Raw genomic sequence first — 19,777 nt, 5'->3', positions numbered from 1 at the left:
CCTGGACCATTTCTGACACCTCCCTCCCCTTTCTGGACCTCTCCGTCTTAACCTTTGGCAATCGACTCATCACTGACATCCACTTCAAGCTCACTGACTTCTACAGCTACCACAACTACACGTCCTCTCACCCACCCTCTCGCAAAAATGCAATCCCGTAGTCCCAATTCCTCCGCGTCCACTACATCTGCTGCCAGGATGAAGCTTTCCACTCCTGGACATCCTAGGTGTTGTCCAAATTCACGGACCATAATTTCCCTCTGTGTTTCAGAATGCCCTCAACCGTATCTCCTGCATTTCCCTTCCTTCTGCCCTCAAAACTCCTCCCCCCAACAATTACAAGAATAGAGTCCCCTGGTCCTCGCATACCACCCCATCAATCTCCAAACCCACCATATCACCCTCCACCATTTTCACCACCTGCAATCTGCCCCACCACAAAAAAGATACTTCCTTCCCCACCTTTATCAGCTTTCCATAGTGACTGCTCACTCTGCAACTCCCTCGTCAGCTCCACACACCCCACCAACCTTCCCAACCACAGCCGGAACTTTTCGCTGCAACCGCAGGAAGTGCTACACCAGCCCCAACACCTCTTCTCTCACCTCTGTCCAAGGCCCCAAACAAGCACTCCACACCAGACAGAGATTCACCTGTACGTCTTCTAACCTGGTGTATTGCATTTGTGGATCCTGATGTGGTCTCCTCTATATTGGGAAGACCAAGCACAGACTTGGTAATTGATTTACGGAGCACCTGCACTCGGTACACTCCAATCAACACCACCTTTCTGTTGCCAGCCACTTCAACTCCCCATCCCACTCCCTTGGTGACATGTCCATCCCGGGCCGCCACCACTGTCAAAATGAGGCCTCATGTAAACTGGAGGAGCAACACCTTATATTCTATCTCAGGACCTTACAGCCCAATGGCTTCAATGTAGAGTTTACCAGTTTCAAAATCTCTTTATCCCCAGCCTCATCCCATGTTTAGCCTTCCATCTCATCCCCACCTCTTTGACTTGATACAAACTGTCTATCTTCCTTCTCATCTATCCGCTCCACCATTCCCATTGACTAATCTCTACAACTCCCGATCTGCATCCATCTATCACCATATCACCTACCTTCATGCAGCCCCAGTCCCCCTCCTCTATTTATTTCTGAGCTCCCTTTCCCCTCCCCAATCCTAATGAAGGGTCCAGACCCAAAACATCAACTTTCCTGTTCCTTGGATCCAAGTCCGCATGGATTTAGTAAGGGGAGGTTGTGCCTGACAAATCTGTTAGAATTCTTTGAAGAGGTAACAAGTATGTCAGACCAGGAAAACCCAGTAGATGTTATCTATCTAGACTTCTAAAAGGCCTTTGATAAGGTGCCTCACGGGAGGCTGCTGAGCAAGGTGAGGGCCCATTGTGTTTGAGGTGAGCTGCAGGCTTGGATTGAGGATTGGCTGTCTGACAGAAGGCAGAGAGTTGGGATAAAAGGCTCTTTTTTTGGGAATGGCAACCGCTGACGAGTGGTGTCCCAAAGGCTTCAGTGTTGGGGCCGCAGCTGTTCACCTTATATATTAATGATCTGAATGAAGGGACTGGAGGCATTCTGGCGAAGTTTGCCGATGATACAAAGATAGGTGGACAAGCAGGTACTACTGAGGAGGTGGGGAAGCTGCAGAAAGATTTAGACTGTTTAGGAGAGTGGTCCAGGAAATGGCTGATGAAATTCAACGTGAGCAAATGCGAGGTTTCGCACTTTGGAAGAAAAGAATGCAGGCATGGACTATTTCCTAAACGGTGAGAAAATTCGTAAAGCAGAAGTACAAAGGGATCTGGGAGCGTTGGTCCAGGATTCTCTAAAAGTTAACTTGCAGGTAGAGTCTGTGATTAAGAAAGTGAATGTAATGTTGTCGTTTATCTCAAGAGGGTTGGAATATAAAAGCAGTGATGTGGTTCTGAGACTTTCTAAAGCTCCAGTTAGACCCCATTTAGAACACTGTGTCCAATTTTGGGCCCCACACCTCAGGAAGGACATACTGGCCCGGGAGCGTGTCCAGCAGACATTCTCACGGATGATCCCTGGAATGGTAGGTTTAACGTATGATGAAGGGCTAAGGATCCTGGGATTGTATTTATTAGAGTTTAGAAGGTTGAGGGGAGATCTAATAGAAACTTACAAGATAATGTATAGCTTAGAAAGGGTGAACACTGGGAAGTTGCTTCTGTTAGGCGGGGAGACCTGGACACGTGGGCACAGCCTTAGAATTAGAGGGGGTAAATTTAAAACGGAAATGAGGAGACATTTCTTCAGCCAGAGAGTGGTGGGCTTGTGGAATTCATTGCCACTGAGTGCAGTGGTGGCCAGGACGTAAGATGCCTTCAAGGCAGAGATTGATAAATTCTTGATCTCACAAGGAATCAAGGGCTATGGGGACAGTGCAGGGAAGTGGAGTTGAAATGCCCATCAGCCATGATTTAAATGGTGGAGTGGACCCGATGGGCCCAATGGCCTTACTTCCACTCCTATGTCTCATGGTCTTATGGATGCTGCCTGACCTGTTGCACTCCTCCAGCTCCACATTTTATCAACTCTGTCTTCCACCATCTGCAGTCCTAACTATCTCCTAACTATGGGAAGTTGTTGTTTATGTTGGGCCTGGAGAAGTTGTATCCTCTGCTGTCTTTTGCATCTGTTTCTTCAAATTATCAGCACTGCCAGAAGAACAGCTAGATTTACCTTAATCGTTTTTTTATAAACTGAAGCAGACAAATGAAAAGACACTTGAGAGTTTACACGTCTGTTATTTTTGGCATGCCTGAACCCTGACATATTTGGCAACGAAGCTGAGTGCTATCCTCAGAGAGGGCAGTGTGTAGCCATTTGAAAGACCCAAATGAAGTACTCTGACAAAGAGTTTAGAGTGAGGTATGATTATCTGATAAAAACCGAAAGAACTGTGAATGCTGTAAATCTGGAATAAAAACAAAGTTGTTGGAAAAACTCAGCAGGTCTGGCAGCATCTGTGAAGGACAAAACAGAGTTAATGTTTCGGGTCCAGTGACCCTTCCTCAGTTCTGAGGAAGGGTCACTGGACCCGAAAAGTTAACTCTGTTTTTCCCTTCACAGATGCTGCCAGACCTGCTATGGATTACCTCCTGTAAGGCCAGTCAACAAATTGTCCATGTTTCCACAGCATAAGGCAACTGCCAGGAGGACACCATTTGATCAGCAATACCCACTCTCCCGTACCTACCTTGGTAGTGATGTCCTAGCAGGTTTCCTTTTGTACTTGAGAATGTGGGCATTGTAATGTTGTTGGTTTGCCTTCATTGGACCTATCCCTTGGCCAATTGGGAAGGTGATGTTGTTATAGAAAGTGCCTTTTTCCATTGTCGATCTCAAAGATCACAAAGTAACAATCAGTGTGTATAATGCACTTCTAATGATTCCTTCATAAGTGCATTTCAGATTTGGATGCTCTGACGAATGTTGACTTTCAGTTTAGCTATGAATTGAAAGCAGATGAATATCATTGTTTAATCACTACAGTCATGATGACTAGCTTGGTAGAGGGCCTCACATTCCGTTCCCTTGGGGGATAAAAGGAGTAACTTACTCCTTCCATTTTGGAGGCACCGTTTCTTACATTGAGACCATATTGCACAGTTGATTTTTGAATCAGTGTGGCAAGGTTCCAACTTTATGTTTGTGCAAGTGACATGCAAGCTCTGACTGTGATTCATAACTCACCTCCCATTCTTATTGTCTCCTTTTGTGTTGAATGTTCTGTGGCCCCTATGTCTCTTCACTCTTCCCTCCACTTCAGCTGGATCTGTTTAAATTCTTATAATTATTTACAGAATGTACTAATGACTTTGGTGAGGAAAGTGAATTTACTATTGTTTCAGCGATAGTAGGAACTGCAGATGCTGGAGAATCTGAGATAACAAGGTGTAGAGCTGGATGAACACAGCAGGCCAAGCAGCATCAGAGGAGCAGGAAAGCTGACGTTTCTGAAGACTCTAGGCCTGAAATGTCAGCTTTCCTGCTCCTATGATGCTACTTGGCCTACTGTGTTCGTCCAGCTCTACGCCGTGTTATCTCTTGAATTTACTATTGCCAAGTTTGCAGATGATGCAAAATTGGTGGAATGGCAAGTGTTGCAGATGACACAAGGAGTCTGCAAGAGGATAGGCAAAAGCTTGGCAGATGAAATGTAAAATGGGTAACTGTGAGGTTATGCACTTCAGCTGCAAGAGTAGAGGAGCTGAATGTTATTTTAATGGAGAAATACTACAGCAAGCTACAGCGCAGAGGGATTTGGGAGTCCTTGTGCATGAATCACAAAAAGCTAGCATCCAAGTTCAATGGGAAGGCAAATGGAATGTTGGCCTTTATTTCAAAGGGGATGGAATAGTAAATAAGGAAGATTCTCTGTAATTGTACAAGGCAGTAGTCAGACCACAGATGGAATACTGTGAATAGTTTTGAGCCTCTAAGGAAACGTATGCTGGCATTGGAGACATGAGACATGCAGATATGAAGGGAGTATTTTACAAGCCGACGCTTAACATATTGGGCCTGTACCTGTTGGAATTCAGCAAATGAGAGCAACCTTAATGTAACTTGCAAGATTCATAAGGGACTCGATAGGGTAGATATGAAAAGTTTGTTTCTCCTTCTGAGAGAGTCCAGGACCAGAGGTCATAATCAGAGAATAAAGGGTTGTACATTTATGAGATAAGAAGGAATTTCTTCTCTGAGGGAAGTGAATCTGTGGCATTCTTTTCCAGACGGCTGTAGATGCTGGGTCATTAAATATATTTAAGGCTGAGATAGACATTTTTAATCTGCAGGATAATCAAAGGTTATAGGGATCAGGCAGGAAAGTGGCACTGAGGGATATCAGTCATGACCTCATTGAACAGTGGTGCAGACTTGATGGGCTGAATAGCCTACCTTAGATCCTACGGCCTTGCATATTTGCTGCTGCAGCTGAACTACATAATAAATTAACCATCTGTGAATGACAGTCGATTGCACCAGCCCCATGGATTGTTACAGTGTTTCCACTGTGCTATTAGGACAAAATCTTTTCTTGTACTGTTAGGTAATGACATTAAGGTATACAATTTCAAAGACATCTTATGTTGCCCCAATGTCAAGGTTGGCATAATATGGCATTTCAGTCCATTCTGAGCAATATGCTGCTGCTTGTAATTGTGAACAAATCACCCAGAGTGTATTAAGAGTAGATAACTTTTTTTATCAGGTGATAATATTTCACAGTTGTAATCCATGAAAGAGATGCTGTGAAATGCTAAGTTGGAGAAATTTGGAAGGTACCTCTGGATTTGTAATAAAATAGGTTAATTTGTGGAACCCAATGCTGAGTCCCATGTCTGATAGTAGTGAATGATATCACTGAGTTTGTTTTGTGACTGAATAGATGATGTGGATGATAATCTACTAGGGCAAATGCTCTTGAGATGTACATGTTCTTGTGCCCAATTGTAAATAACTTGCAAAAATAGTTAGTGTGGAAACAACGTTCTGAGCAAACACAATGGCTAAGAATGTAGGTAGATAAAATGCAAATACTTTCCCCCAGGAGCTTGTCAATAAGAATTGAATGCAGGTTTTAAAGCTTGAATAACTCAGTAGGGGTCTAACCAGAGAAGGAAATATTCTCTTCAGTAATGGACACATTTTTATTATCTGTATTTTTCTCCAATCCATTTTAAAGGTATTCAAATTGTGACAATATGGTTCTGTTCCACTGTGGTGTATTTTTTTTTCCTTTCTTTGCTTGAGTTCTTGGTACTGTGGTATTTGCAGAGTTGAACCTGCCCCAGTGTTCGTTACTTGGTCACTTGCCCATTCTTGATTAAATCAAGCTGAGCATTCCTGTAAAAGCTGGAGGAAGAGGTAGGCTGCCTGCCAAACCTGCAGTAGTGACACTGTTCAAGGAGGTCACAAAACCTCTTTTCCCCCCAACCAAAACAGTAATCTCATCTTTTTGAGCACAATGCCTTGGTCTGATAAACGGCATATTAATCAAAGTAAGAGAGGTGAGGATAATGTTGCCTTGTGCATCCCTCATATTTTAGTAGAGTATAGTATGAGTGTTTTGGTGTGGTATAAATGTACAGTGGAAACATATACTTGCAATTGAAAATTTGCTGCAGTAGGGACATCGGTGCTGTCTGTTTTCATACTTCCTTAGAATGAAAAGGAAAATTTTTGTTCCATGTTGTAAGCAGCTTAAGCTTTTAGAAAATAAGGATTGTTTCTAGTTTCAAAGAGTTCAGTTGTAGTTTATTATTTTAAACATGACGTATTTACCAAAAGTAAAAAAAAAGCTTTATTTTAAATAACATTTCTGGGCATCGCCTACATCCTGTGTTAGTTTTTTTCACTCGTCACTTGCACAATTTACAACTGGAACACACATATAGCCAGCTCATCTATTGACTTTGGCCCATCCCCACCTCCCTGCATAAAGCTGTCACTGGGGAAATGGTGACTCAGCAAAAGGGCAGGAAATGTGAATGCTGGTTCTTGTCACTTTAATATTAATAAATGGGAAAGGAGAACTGTTTAATTTCAACTGTTTTCCTAACCTCATTTACATTTACCTGCACTATTCCACTTGTATGACTATCAGCTGTCTGGACAATAAGTAATTGTAGTGTGTGATTTCCAAGACCTGTTCTGTCAAATGTGCTTCTGATTAGGTGACTTAATTACAGCTGTGAAAACAATGTTGATTTAAGCTTCTTGAATCCACAGCATTTTGATTGTTATGAGCTAACCTTGAAACAGCACTACCATTTAAAAATGGGAATTTCTGAGTTGAGTTGGATTTTTAAGTCACGTTGCCAGGAACAGTTTTGAGCTTCATCTAAGCTCTGATGTATCAGGCCTAGGAATGCTTACTACAGACGATAGTGCCCAGAATGGAAAAATGATCCTTTTGCTACCATTAAAATTCCTCCCTTAATCAGGATGAAAATTCACTAAAAGTACAAATTACATTGTAAATGTTATATCTAGAGAGTTATTTTTCCAAATGAGATGAAGAGTTTTGCAACTGTAATTTCACAGCCCAGCTCTTTCAAACTGTATTTAAGGCTGTTAGTGATAGCTTGACTATTCCAAAAATCTTAAAGGGGATTACTTACTAAGAGATCAAGGATGTTGTGACATATGTTCTTTTACGTATATTAGTGCCTCAAACAAAGAAAATTCCCTAAAATTCTATTTGAAGACATTGTATGTATCATACATTGTACAAAACAGAATCCTACAGATGGAACTTCCAAAGTTGGACACTGATCTAGAGTGAATTGATTAATCTGAACTACTTCATAATAGGGCAGGGCAAGTAATTCCTGTATTGCCTAGCCTGGACTAAGGAAAGTTTCTATTCCTGACTGCTATCCAAGGTCCACTACTGGAAAGAACAGTAGATGTTGTTTCCTTGGACCTTAGTAAAGCCTTTGACAAGGTTCAACATAATAAACTAATTCGTAACATTAGATCACATGAGATTCGGGGTCAGTTTGCCAATTGGATACAAAATTGGCTTTATGGTATGGGTCAGAGGGTCATAGTGAAAGGTTGTTTTTGGACTGGAGGCTTGTGACCAGCAGTGCTCCACGTGGATCAGTGCTGGGCCCACTTTTGTATGTCATTTATATAAATGATTTGGGTGAGAGTATAAGAGGCATGGTTAGTAAGTTTGCAGATGACACTAAAATCAGTGGTATAGTGGACAGTGAAGAAAGTTATGTCGGATTACAAAAATATCTTTTTCACTTGGGTCAATGAGATGAGGAGTAACAGATGAAGTTTAATTTGGATAAATGTGAGGATTGCATTTTGGTAATACAAACAAAGACAGAATTTATACAATTAATGCCAGTGTCCTGGGTAGTGTTGTGGAACAGAGAGACCTAGGGGTTCAGGTACATAATTGTTTGAAGTTTGAGTCACAGCTAGACAGGATGATATAGAAGGTGTTTAACATGCTTGCTTTCACAGCTCAGACCTTTGAGTACAGGAGTTGGGATGTCATGTTGAGGTTGTACGTTTCACTGGTGAGGCCTCTTCTAAGACCTCTTCTTGAGTATTGCGTGCAGCTCCGTTTGCCCTGTTATAGGAAGGATATTATTAAACTGGAGAGGGTTCAGAAAAGCTTTACCAGAATGTTACTTGGAATGGAGGGTTTGAGGTATAAAAATAGGTTGGAAAGACTGGGACTTTTTTTTACTGGAGCGTAGGAGGTTAGAGGAGGTGACTTTAATGAGATTTGTAAAATCATGAGGGACATAGATAAGGTGAATGACAATGACCTTTTCCCTAGGGTGGGGTAGTTCAAAACTAGATGGCATCTTTTAAGATGAGAGGGAAAAGACTTCAAAAGGAAGTGAGGGGCAACGTTTTTACACATGAAATGGTTTGTGTGTGGAATGAACTGCCAGAGGATGTGATACAGTTACAGCATTTAAAAGACATTTGGATAAGTTTATGAAAAGGAAGGATTTGGAGGGATATGTGGTCTGAGTCTAGGTGGGTGAGACCAGTTTAGTTTGGCAACATTGTCAGCGTGGACTGGTTGGATTGAAGGATCTGTTTCCATACTTAATGACAATGTGTGTAAAGTGAACTAATCTAACGAGACCAGATTTCAGTACGATGCTTATTTCAGTCAAATAGTCGCATGTTATTTGCTGTCAAGAGTCACCCAAGAACAATGGGAACTTTGGTGAGATTGCTCGTGTTCACAGCCCATACTCCAGTGTCTCGCAATATCTTCATGACGAAATGGAAGAACATTTTGAGAGAAAGGAAGGAAATGCTACAAGCTATGTTCCTTCCCAAAAATGTAAATAGATTTTTTTTAAGATTGTCCAATTCTTCAAATTTCTAATCAAGAATTTTGCTTCAAAGTAACAGATCAAATCAGTGTTTGACCAGATTTTGTCTTCATTATACAGTTGATCTTCGGACGTTGTAATGATGTTTAACTTTACCGATTTCAGTTAAGCTTTTGCCATGGAATGTTAATAAACTCCATGAACTTTTGCATCCCACTGGATTCAGTCAGTGGTATTTTGCAAGTCTGAAGGTGAATTTTTAAATGGAGTCCTAATTAGGAATTGGTTTAACTGCTTATGAATTAACAATCTACTCAATAACTATGTTAAGGTGATTAATCCCTTGGGTTTATTGAAGCCATGAATTATAATCTAAAAACACTTGAGATTTTTATTTTACCCAAAATTTACAATGTTTGCCTATGTTTGATTACAATGATTTATTTGACAGATTTACATTTTAGTGCCATTCTGTATTAGATAAGACCTTTTGAAAATGAAAAGAAAGCGATTTGTATAGGGCCATACTTTCTATTCACCATGAACAAGCAGAAGTAAGGTAGTTAAACTACTTGCTTTGAGTGAACAGTCAGAGGCCAGACGAGCGCCTTGCACCTTGACCACCTATTATGAAGCTCTTTGCTGCAATGTCATGTGAAAGCGAGTTAATTGGGTGAAGCTGTAGAGCATGTTAGGGGCATGGTAAAGGGATGCTAGCTGACAGTTGAATGTCAGTGAGAGCCAGTCAAGTGTGTCTGAGGAGACAGAGGCCTGTCACAAAGTTCATATGGACTATAGCACTGTTAGAGAACTGAAATGTGGTTTAGTGTCAGAATTTAGCCTTATTGCATGCAGACACCTCTGCTTTCACACTGTATATGTCAACTATTGTTACTCTTACTTCTGTTCTTCAAAGTTCCAGCATTCAAATGATTGGACAAAGCATTTCAATGTTCCTTATATCAGTGGAATGAGATCATATGCTATTCAGTAGAATATGAATAGGGATCTATGTGAAAAATAAATAATTTCTCCACTTGCTACATTTTGAAACTTGGAAATCAGCTATTGATTCTTAAACGGTGTAATCTATTAATATATTCTTGACATTGTCTTCGTACATATTATAGTACCTGCCAACCATAATACAGTGTAGTGAAACAACTGCAAAATTATTTATTTGTACAATTTTGCCTTTAGAATTAGTGAAAAAAAAGACCTGATTAGTTGGCACTTTGGTTTATATAGCTATTTTCATTGGTATTATTACTAACATTTTGCTTATGCAAAATGTACTGTGAAATTTTAAATAGGCAGGTTGATGGAAAGGAGAATTTTAAACTATATTGTTACATACCAAAATAATTGAGTCAGATGATACAAATAAATGTACTTAATACATTCTGGGTTCATATGATGAATGAAATATGTTGTCCACTCAACTATTTACACTAGGACTAGCAATACCTGATGATGTAAACTTCTAGAAATAAATTATTTTCTTACAGCACCAAACCAGTAACTAAATCTTTTCAGTGAAAAAGAATGCATTTAATTTAATGCTAAAATGGGACAAAATAGAGAAGTATTTTCTCTACTTGAAACAGCCCAAAGGTCCACTGTATAAATAGTTATATTCAACCATTCTTTAAATTAAATATTTGACTAATAATTCTAATTTTGCAAAATTCACCATTAAATTAAAAAAAAATATGCTGGATGAAATGCAAATTTGTAGACAGATTTATAATATCAAATAGGATATTAGTTGATTCTACTAAATTGGAAAAATAAGTTTAAAAATGCAATCCTCTTTTATTGATTAAAATTTGCATCTTAAACTACAGGAAATTTGCTTCAACTCATTATACAGCACTTAAAATAATAAACCATGGAGCATTTTTTAAAAAGTTTGAATTACAGATAGCTACAAGCTATAAAACAGTATAATATTAAAAATCTACATGAAGAGGGCTTTTGAAAAGATTTACAAATCTAATAACATTTTAATGACCCAAGTAGTAACATGTTAAGTCAGTATTTCACCAAGGCTAATAATGTAAAGGGAATTTCTGTTTTACAAAGCAATGCTAAGATCTAAACTGCACTGCAGCTTACTACAGTACAAAGAATGCCCTTCCTTAAATGCGATTTTGTTTTTAAAAAAATCTTTCATTTCAATTTGCCAAATTATTGGGTTCATTGTCATTGATATATACTTGCATTAGTACAGCCAAATCCAATGAATTTTAAACATTCCTTTTTGTCAGTTGAAAAGTAAACGACTTGTCAAATTATGTAGCCTTTCCTGTTTTAGGTCCACTATAAGAGAGACTCTCCTCTCATCTGCCAGCACCAGAATTGTTTGCAAACAATTCTACTTCAACCAGATGGGTGGATTTGGTCTTTGATTTCCATGGACAATTGAAAATTAACACTCCGTTATGTGCCAGTGGAAAATAATTCTGGGTGTAATATGAAATAGCTATCATCAATTTCCACTCCAATGTCAAAAACAAATTTTGCCCAAAATCTCTTAATGGCTACTAAGGCCTCTGATGGGAATTTCACTATCTATTCCTACATAAATTGTGCCTTTAGCACAAGTATACTATTAAATGTGCTCCCAGTTCAATATTTCTACTTGGTAATTTGCAAATAGATAATTTGGAGTGGTGTGTTTAATGAATATTTTTGTTAAAGTCCATGATTTAGATTCAATTTAGGATAATCTATATTATTTGTCATATCTGACCTGGGGATGCTTCATAATATGCCTTGTTGCAAAGTGGAAAATATTCTATTCAGTAGCACATTCATTTTGGTCACTTAACAATTAAACAAATCTTATTGAATGATAACTTTTTAGAAAATTTATAATGAGCTTTGTTTCAACAACAAGAAAGAAAGTGCAGCATTTTTCCAAAAATTATGGAATTAGATCAAGTTTTGAATAAATTTCTGCTTTGAAGTTTTATATCTTGTATTTTTGCTGTGATCTCATCTAAATACCAAACCAATTTAAATATTTCTTAAAAAGGTGTTCATGGAAAAGAAATTTGTAAGAGACTTCATGAATTTCTGGAATGACCAGGTTTTTGGTGTTGAATGGATGATCAGAGTTACAAAAATTAGTACTAGAGAAACACAACATATTTATGTTTGCATTTTGATAGACCAATTTTTATAATCAACTAGTAAAAATAATTTCTGTTGATCCTGTGACAAAGCTCAACCATACTTTACATTTTGTTTTAAAAGTTTTTTAGCTTTTATGTTATTGCGAGAGGTATATCAAGCAGCAACAAGAATCAGTTGGTATGAGAAGGTTGCTTGACGATATAATTCTCCAATTAGTCTCAATAGAAGTAACGTCATTTCTTGCAGTCATGTATCACCAGTTGATGTCGTGGTTAGTCAGATAACATAATTTATGGTAAAAATCATCTCATATCCTATAAAAAGACTAATCTTAAATTCATATCGCTTAAATATTGCAATTTACAGATGACTGCAGAATAAAATTGTAAAATATGTAACACTTCTTATACTCGTTTAGTGATTCACGTCATGTGATATTTTTATTATTCTGCGATGGAAAATCTGTATTCCTTGATTTTAAAGCCATGGTCAGAGCTGCCCAATCCAGATTAAAGAATTGTACAGAGATAAACTGTTTTCACACCTATTCTAGTGGGAAAAAGAGAAAACAAGTACAGAACGAGCAGACAATAGAAATGTTTAAAAGTATACCATTAGTTATAGAAACAAAGTAAAAACAGTTTTAAGATTTTGGAACTTTAATTCTTGTGTGAATGTTTACCATTTCACGGTAAATTACATCAATTAACTTCTAATGTTATTTAAAATTTGCACGTTGTGGTTTGCACAGCTTCATTTTAACTTGGAACACAAACTGTGGTGAAAAATGTTAGAACCCTGGAGACAAAACCATAGATTCTGGCAATGTGTGAACCATGCAAAGGAGTTTAACATTGTTTTCGATCTTGTTCCTCGTGAAGAATCTGGTTTAACAATTAGTAGCTGAAAAAGTTTAACGTGAAATTTTAATCATCTATTTCTCACTTTGACATGATGGGAGTTGTTAACTGGCATTCAGAAACGTTGTGTCTGACAATGGAAATGCTTGTGGAAAGAAGGATTCAAGATCTGAATAATTACTGCCAGCAAACGTAGACAATTGAAATATAGTATATTTCAATTAGTATAGAAAGTATAGAAATTGTTGCGGCCTCTCCACTTACTATGTCACTGTCCCAGAGGGGCAGAAAGGATCACGTTGCACATCTGATTATGAAGAAATCTGCTGAGTTGAATCGTCAGCTGATTTAGACTTAAACATCTGTGTGAATTCATCATGGTGAAGTGAATAGATAGGTCTGACTTGTAATACATGTTGGAGATTCCTTGTATAGCCTCCTACGAATGTTCGAGACATGCATTTCATTTCTGCATGCAATAATGTCTTCTTAAACAGAATGTTACCTGCACAAATCTGTCTGGAAGACAAATCAGATCAAAATAAATTTGACAAGTTATCTTCAGCTAAGATGTGCCTGCAATCAACCCCTCTCACTAATGCAGAGATTGCTTTTCATTGATGGTGAATGGTCCAATTTCTCCCTTCTTATTATTTGATGTGAAAAGAATGTTCTGACAGTAAAATGCAATTCAAAAACTAGTTCAATGAAGGAAAGAGAACTTCAGTGACTTCAGTGCTGTGATAAAGGAGAAAGAACAGAATTATTTAAAAACATTTAAATCAAGTTGAGAAACAAGTCTTAAAGAAAACCAGGTATATTTAGATGTGACTTGTTTTTTGAATTATTTGCTCTTGTATTTACTGAAAAAATTTTATTCCCTAGATGAAATCTGGCAAATTTTCAGTACACATAATAATGTCAACTTCAAGCTCATCGATCTTGTCATAACAGAGAAGTATGCCAGAATGGTTGAAATGTATACTGAGTGTATGTATAGGAATATGCGGGGATCTGGAACTGTACTGTTATGTTTGTACTTTCTTTGTTCAGCTTAACATCTTCCATTTTACATAGTGGGGGAAAAGTCTTGGAACTTATTTTTCCAGAGCCCAAGGTAACTGTTTCTGTAGAGGCCAAATTGTACCACTTGGAAAAGAACCAGGGAATATTTTTGTAATCTAATAAGTATTGAACTTAAATGGAATGGAGGTAATTTTTTCGGTAAGGAGAAACAAACTTTGTAAAGAGGTTTTGGTATAATTTTGCAGATGTTACTGAAAACAGCATGATTAAAATTGTTTTTATTTATTAATCTTGTATTTAAAGTATTTTCATTTGCACTGATGGCAGTCTGACTGGATAGAGTGATCTGAGCTCAAATTTTCTGTGAAAAGAGAACGTATACTGAATGCCTCTCTGCAAAGCTTGTAGAAATTATACTCCTTGGAAAAATTCCTGCCAACAGATGGAGAAACATTCCCCTTTAACTCTGAATTATGCCTCCCAGCTTTTTACCTTGATGTCTCCTGTTGGGGAAGTTTCATTTATCACACACAGGAGCTCTAAATCTATTTGGAAACGGTTCAAAGCAGGTTAAAACTCCATTCCCCGCCCCCGCCCCCAACCCCCCTTTCAACTGTTGCAGATGCTGCTTCTTTATTCATTGGCCAAAATCAGAATAAATCTGGTTTAGGTAGCTTTATCGGGAATCCATTCAAAAATGTTGTTTAAAAGGCACACTTAATAATACTTGTGAATTTAATGGGGAATCTAAAGCTGGAGTACATTTGCTTCATGCTTTTCCTGCTGTTCCAGTGAACCTTTGCAGGAGTTTCAGCAGAAAATCACATTTTATACTGCAGTTTTGCTAGTGTGTTGGGAGAGTTGTAAGGAAGTTCACACCTAATGTATGTTATCTTCTGAGACTTGATCATAACATTGTTGTGATGACTATCAGTCAGGTAGACATTCCTCATCTCTTTCCCATTATTGCAGAAGGATATGGATTTGAGATCAGATATTTAGGGTTCTCGTTTTGGAAAATCAGTGTTTACTGTAGCAGGTTCTTAATTTACATAGCATTCTAGTCACTTTCTGTGCTTGCATTTTCTATCTTTTTTGTAAATGGTCCCATGTTGTACAAAATGGTTAATTTACTTTTTTCTTCTGTGGGAAGAATAGATTTGCATAGAAGAAAGCAAACACCTAGATTCATAACTGCACCATTCATACAATATGTTTAAATCTTGTGTGTTTCCCCTTCCTTTTCTTTCTTCGCCCACCTCTCCATCCTCATATCCCACCCCATGCCTCCCATTTTCTTATTAATTCAGTCCATTGGAACGCATTTAGATCAACCATACACCTGCCCATCTAAAATGATCTTATCACAAGAGAAGAGGAACGGCCAGGAATTTGCCCCCTTGCAGCCAGAAATGGAGAACTCATACAGTTTTCTGAGAGACACTCCACGGAAAAACAGACCACTTTCCTACTCTTCATCCTCTCTGCGTGTTAGTCACTCCACTGGATCCTTGAAAACAGAACATGATGGTTTCCATAGTACATTTAGATTACAGTTGTAAAGTCTATTTTTTTTTGCAGTTGGCTGAATTAAGTAAACATCACCTCTTTTGAAATGACGGCAATTATAAGCAACCTTGTATTAATGTGTTAGAATAATTGATTGAAAACCTTTTTTGAGCTTGTATGTATGGTTAAACAGATCATCTCTTACTTATTTATGTTTAATTTTCATTTTATTATTGAATATCTGTATTTTAAATGCAAAAGAGTGACACATTTTAAGTAATTTTGCATAGGCTTAAAATCAATAAACCATTTCAGTCTCTATCTATCAAAGGTTTTTATACATGTCTGTTTCAAAGTAGGATGCAGCACTTTAATAGGATCACTAAAGCTATTTGAAATGTATACCAATGATTCCTGTCATTTCATGGCAGCCCTGCCATGGTTCACTGAGCCCCCTCTTCTCTCTTGTCAACTGAACTGAAGACAAGCATTTAGTTGCAAACTTTAAACAGGTTGTGCAGAGCAGAAATGATGTGACTGGTTTTTCTCAACACAATAATGTCACTCCTGGTCAATGTGAGAAGGTCAGATTGCCTCTCACCAAGCTACATGATGATAGCATTGCCTAGTTGAATGTACGGAGTTAACTGTTGGATCTGGTCCCCACAGACCCTCAATCTCATCCCTTTATCAGTTATTGTCTGATAAGGAAAGGTGAAACAACTGTACTGAGAGGAATGGAGATGACATGTTTATGTACTGTGCAAGGTCAGTTCCTAAATGACTGTCACTGTTACAACTAATCCATTTAATATGTTTGCAGACTTTTTGAAGTAATTGCTACTTTGGCCTTTGTGCACAGAGAAACTGGCTTAGTGGCCTGGAACCATTGCAGTTAAGATAATCACACTGAACCCGAGTCATGCACCAGATGCTGACTGGCACTGCAGAACTCCGATTCTGAATTTAGACACTTTAGTACCAGATGTGGAGTGTTATAACACAGTAAAACCATGTCACTGGGTTCACCTTCTTTCATAACAAGCATGTACAGTTCGCCATTCATTTTCATTGAAGTGATAATATACCTCTTAATTTTCAACCTATCCACGTACCACATCTGATAGAGAATATATTGAAGCATCAAACCAGAAATGGGAGCAACCCTAAATATTGGGAGATTAAATAAAGAAGAAAAACATAGAAACAAGAATTTTCAAATCTCATAGTTGATTAACCCCTACTCCACACATCCCCTCTTCCCCACCCCCATCAAAAACAAACACAGGCACTGTATTGGAACGGTAGCTTTTACCCTGCATTTTCTGCTTTGTAACACACACAAGTAAAAGGCTCATGTCAGGCCAAGATGTCAGGGAGTTGACATGAAGCCCCTGTGACATTTCAGCTCGAAAGAGCAAGTGTCTTGCAACCAACTGGTCAAATATCAAATAATAGGTCAGGCAGGAAGGAGCTGAGTGTTAACCACAAGGCAGGTTCTGGCAACATCTTTGAAAAGCCTTTAGGTGTTTGCAATTTATGAAGTGATATTCATTTGGTCATCAGTATATAGTCCCTTGTGTAATGGGTTACTGTTATTGGTTAATGTCTTTAACCCCTTGGTTGCAAGCATTACTTCGTCTGGACCTCTATGAAGAATTTGTAAGATTTCTTTTTGAAAACTTATTTAAACAGTTGAGTCATATTGTGCTCTTAGACACAGTCACTGAGAGCACCATGAAATTAAATTGGTCTTTGATTTTTGGAACAATCGTTTTTTTTTAAATCAATGTCTTCTCATTGATACAATACAGTATTTCTCATTAAATTATTGAAATATTGTGAGAAATGTTTTATGCAAAATATTTTCTTGCAGTTTAAAACAGGCTTGACCATCAAACAAAAGATTGGCTGTGTAGTAAAACAGGTAAAATGAGGTACAATTTTCCCCTCCCTGGAGATGAAAACGAGGGGAAGTAATTGCACAAGTTGACCCTGGACGGATATTTCTCTGCTTTATGAATTAAGTCCTGGGCAAAATGGTTCATTAGGGCTTTTCTCAACTCATCAGCAATTCATCTCCTAAAGTGATCACTTAGTAATCTTTAAAGGACCTCCAATATGCTGCCTCCCCAATTATCTATATCTAGCAAGGGAGAAAGTCAAATTGGGGACTCCATTTGCCCTAATCTGGGTTGAAAGGAGGCACAGATAAAGGACAAGTGTGTGACTCACGATGCCAATCCCATCCTTACCTCTGACTCCAAACCTGTGAAAAGCAAATGAGAAAGAATTAGATCTTCTGAGGTGTAGAACTTGACTTTTTTTTTAGGAACCAGAAGATGCAGATCTATGATTGGCCAGTTGTTTCTGGCCAGCCGGAGACCACTGGTGAGGCTTATGAATTAACAAATGGGCCAATTCAGTATTACTTTCAGTTTGCATTTTGGTTCGATATCCAGGTCTAGCAAGTAGAAAGTAACAATAAAATAAGTGGTATTTCCTGTTTTCCAAACTAAATCACAGACTAGTAAATAATCATTTTGAAACCTGTTTGTCTACGGGATTTCTAATTATTGTGTTAAAATCTTATTTAAAAAATCCTCAAGTTGCTTTTGATTTAATTTATAGAATTTGCATTTATCCTGTTTTCATTCAGTGATTGGTTTGGTTGGTTTTCTTTATCTGTGTAAATATGTCATTATATACTTTGCTTGCTATCATCAATGATGGTTGAAATGTGCTGAGTGTTTTATTTATTAAAAAATTCAAGTTGCTGTCCATATAAAATTCATGTTTTGTAAGTTTTATTGCAGCTGTGAATTATTTTATCATATGTCTGGACTACAGTCAATATTCTCTACCATGGTATTTTTACATTTCAGTGCTGATATTTGTGAATGATTGTCATTTTTACACATTGAGTACCAGCAGTCCCTAACAACAGGGTAGCAGATTAAATAACAATGGTAATACCACTTTACCATCTCAACTCAACCCATTATTTTGGATTGAAACCATAATCACGATCAAAATCATATTCTCAGCAGGAAATCTGTGGGAGCAATTCCTGTCAAATGTTCGGAATAATTTGAAGGAGAAAATTATGTGTAAATTAAACTTAAAGGAATGAAGATAATCAATAGGGTGGGGAGGATCACTACAAAGCAGGGCACTAAAAGACAACTTAGCCTATCAACAAATGTTTCTAAGGCTGAATAGGCAAGTGATTGAGGTGATGGTGAAAGGAACTCCTGAGGTGTAGGTGTTCTGCTGCATGCAAATCAAAACACTACTCTCCATCCTTTGCTGGTGGTGCTAGATGAGTCACAGGACCTTTCCCTCTGCACTTGAAATGTTGACTTTCCTGCTCCTCGGACGCTGTCCGACCTCCGCTTTTCCAACTTCACATCTATTAACTCTGGCTTCCAGTATCTGCAGTCCTTGCTGCCTCCATACTTGAACTTTCGCACAGTCAGTCAAGTTTCTGTACAGGTGCAACTCACCACTTTAGCTAAGGTGTCCTTCCTTGAATAATTATTAAGCTGACATAAACATTATAAATGCTGTATAAATCTTTCAATGTGGGACATAGGAAAGGTAGAAAATTTCAGTTCATTGTCGGATATTCAGACTTTGCCATGTCATGACATTGATTTAAGGTGATCGAGCCATCATTTCATTTGTGCATTATTTTGGAACATATTTGTTTGAAATTTAAATTAGTAACCTTAGTAATTGTTATCTATTTGATTATCTACCATCTCTTTGTACTCTGTTTGAATCCTCCAAATTTATTCTTTTTGTGTGTTAGATAAAATTGCCTGCCCTACTAGCTAATTGCTTATTAAATCCTTCAGCAGAACAAAAACCTGAGATTCTGCTGTTAATCTGGCAGAAAACCGATGTAAACAAAGCACTTAGATCTCAAGTTCTATCTGTCTGAAATGTGCAATTAGTCATTCTGCTGGATGCAATGGCTTTAAAAAGACGACAGAAAAAGCAGTTGAATGTTTCATAACTATTACCTTGACCATGAAAGAACATGCGGTGAAGTCATAATGAAAGAGGAGGTAGATGAGACCCTAGATGGGCTAAAAATTGATGAAAAGGAAATTTTTCATTGTTCTTTCGATGGCCGTGGGTATCGCTAACTTTCTGGTATTTATTATCTGGCCCTGTTTGCTCTTGAGAAGGTGGTGGTGAGCTTCCTTCCTGAACTGTGGTAGTCCACATGCTGTCAGTTAACCCAAAATGCCCTTTAGGAAGGACAAGGTCAGAAGTCACATGACACCAAGTTATAATCCAACAGATTTATTTGAAATCACAAGTTTTCGGTATGCTGCACCTTTGTCAGGTGAAA

At 38.1% G+C, this 19,777-nt stretch overlaps 1 protein-coding gene across 4 annotated transcripts in view; it reads left to right on the top strand.

The window, feature by feature from the left end:
* LOC125451272 (coiled-coil domain-containing protein 171-like) overlaps positions 1-18,164 on the top strand; it is a 205,575-nt gene extending 187,411 nt beyond the window's left edge. For all 4 annotated transcript variants that reach the window (XM_048528223.2, XM_048528221.2, XM_048528222.2 and 1 more), the window contains one exon: positions 15,216-18,164. In XM_048528223.2, the coding sequence (XP_048384180.2) occupies positions 15,216-15,467 (252 nt within the window). In that variant the 3' untranslated portion in view covers positions 15,468-18,164. The remainder of the gene's footprint in view (positions 1-15,215) is intronic.
* Positions 18,165-19,777: the final 1,613 nt, after the last annotated feature.

The sequence above is a fragment of the Stegostoma tigrinum genome, chromosome 3 (genome assembly GCF_030684315.1).
Source record: "Stegostoma tigrinum isolate sSteTig4 chromosome 3, sSteTig4.hap1, whole genome shotgun sequence".
Taxonomy (NCBI): domain Eukaryota; kingdom Metazoa; phylum Chordata; class Chondrichthyes; order Orectolobiformes; family Stegostomatidae; genus Stegostoma; species Stegostoma tigrinum.
Note: the sequence above shows the minus strand (reverse complement) of the source record. Positions and strands in the feature narration are given on the sequence as shown.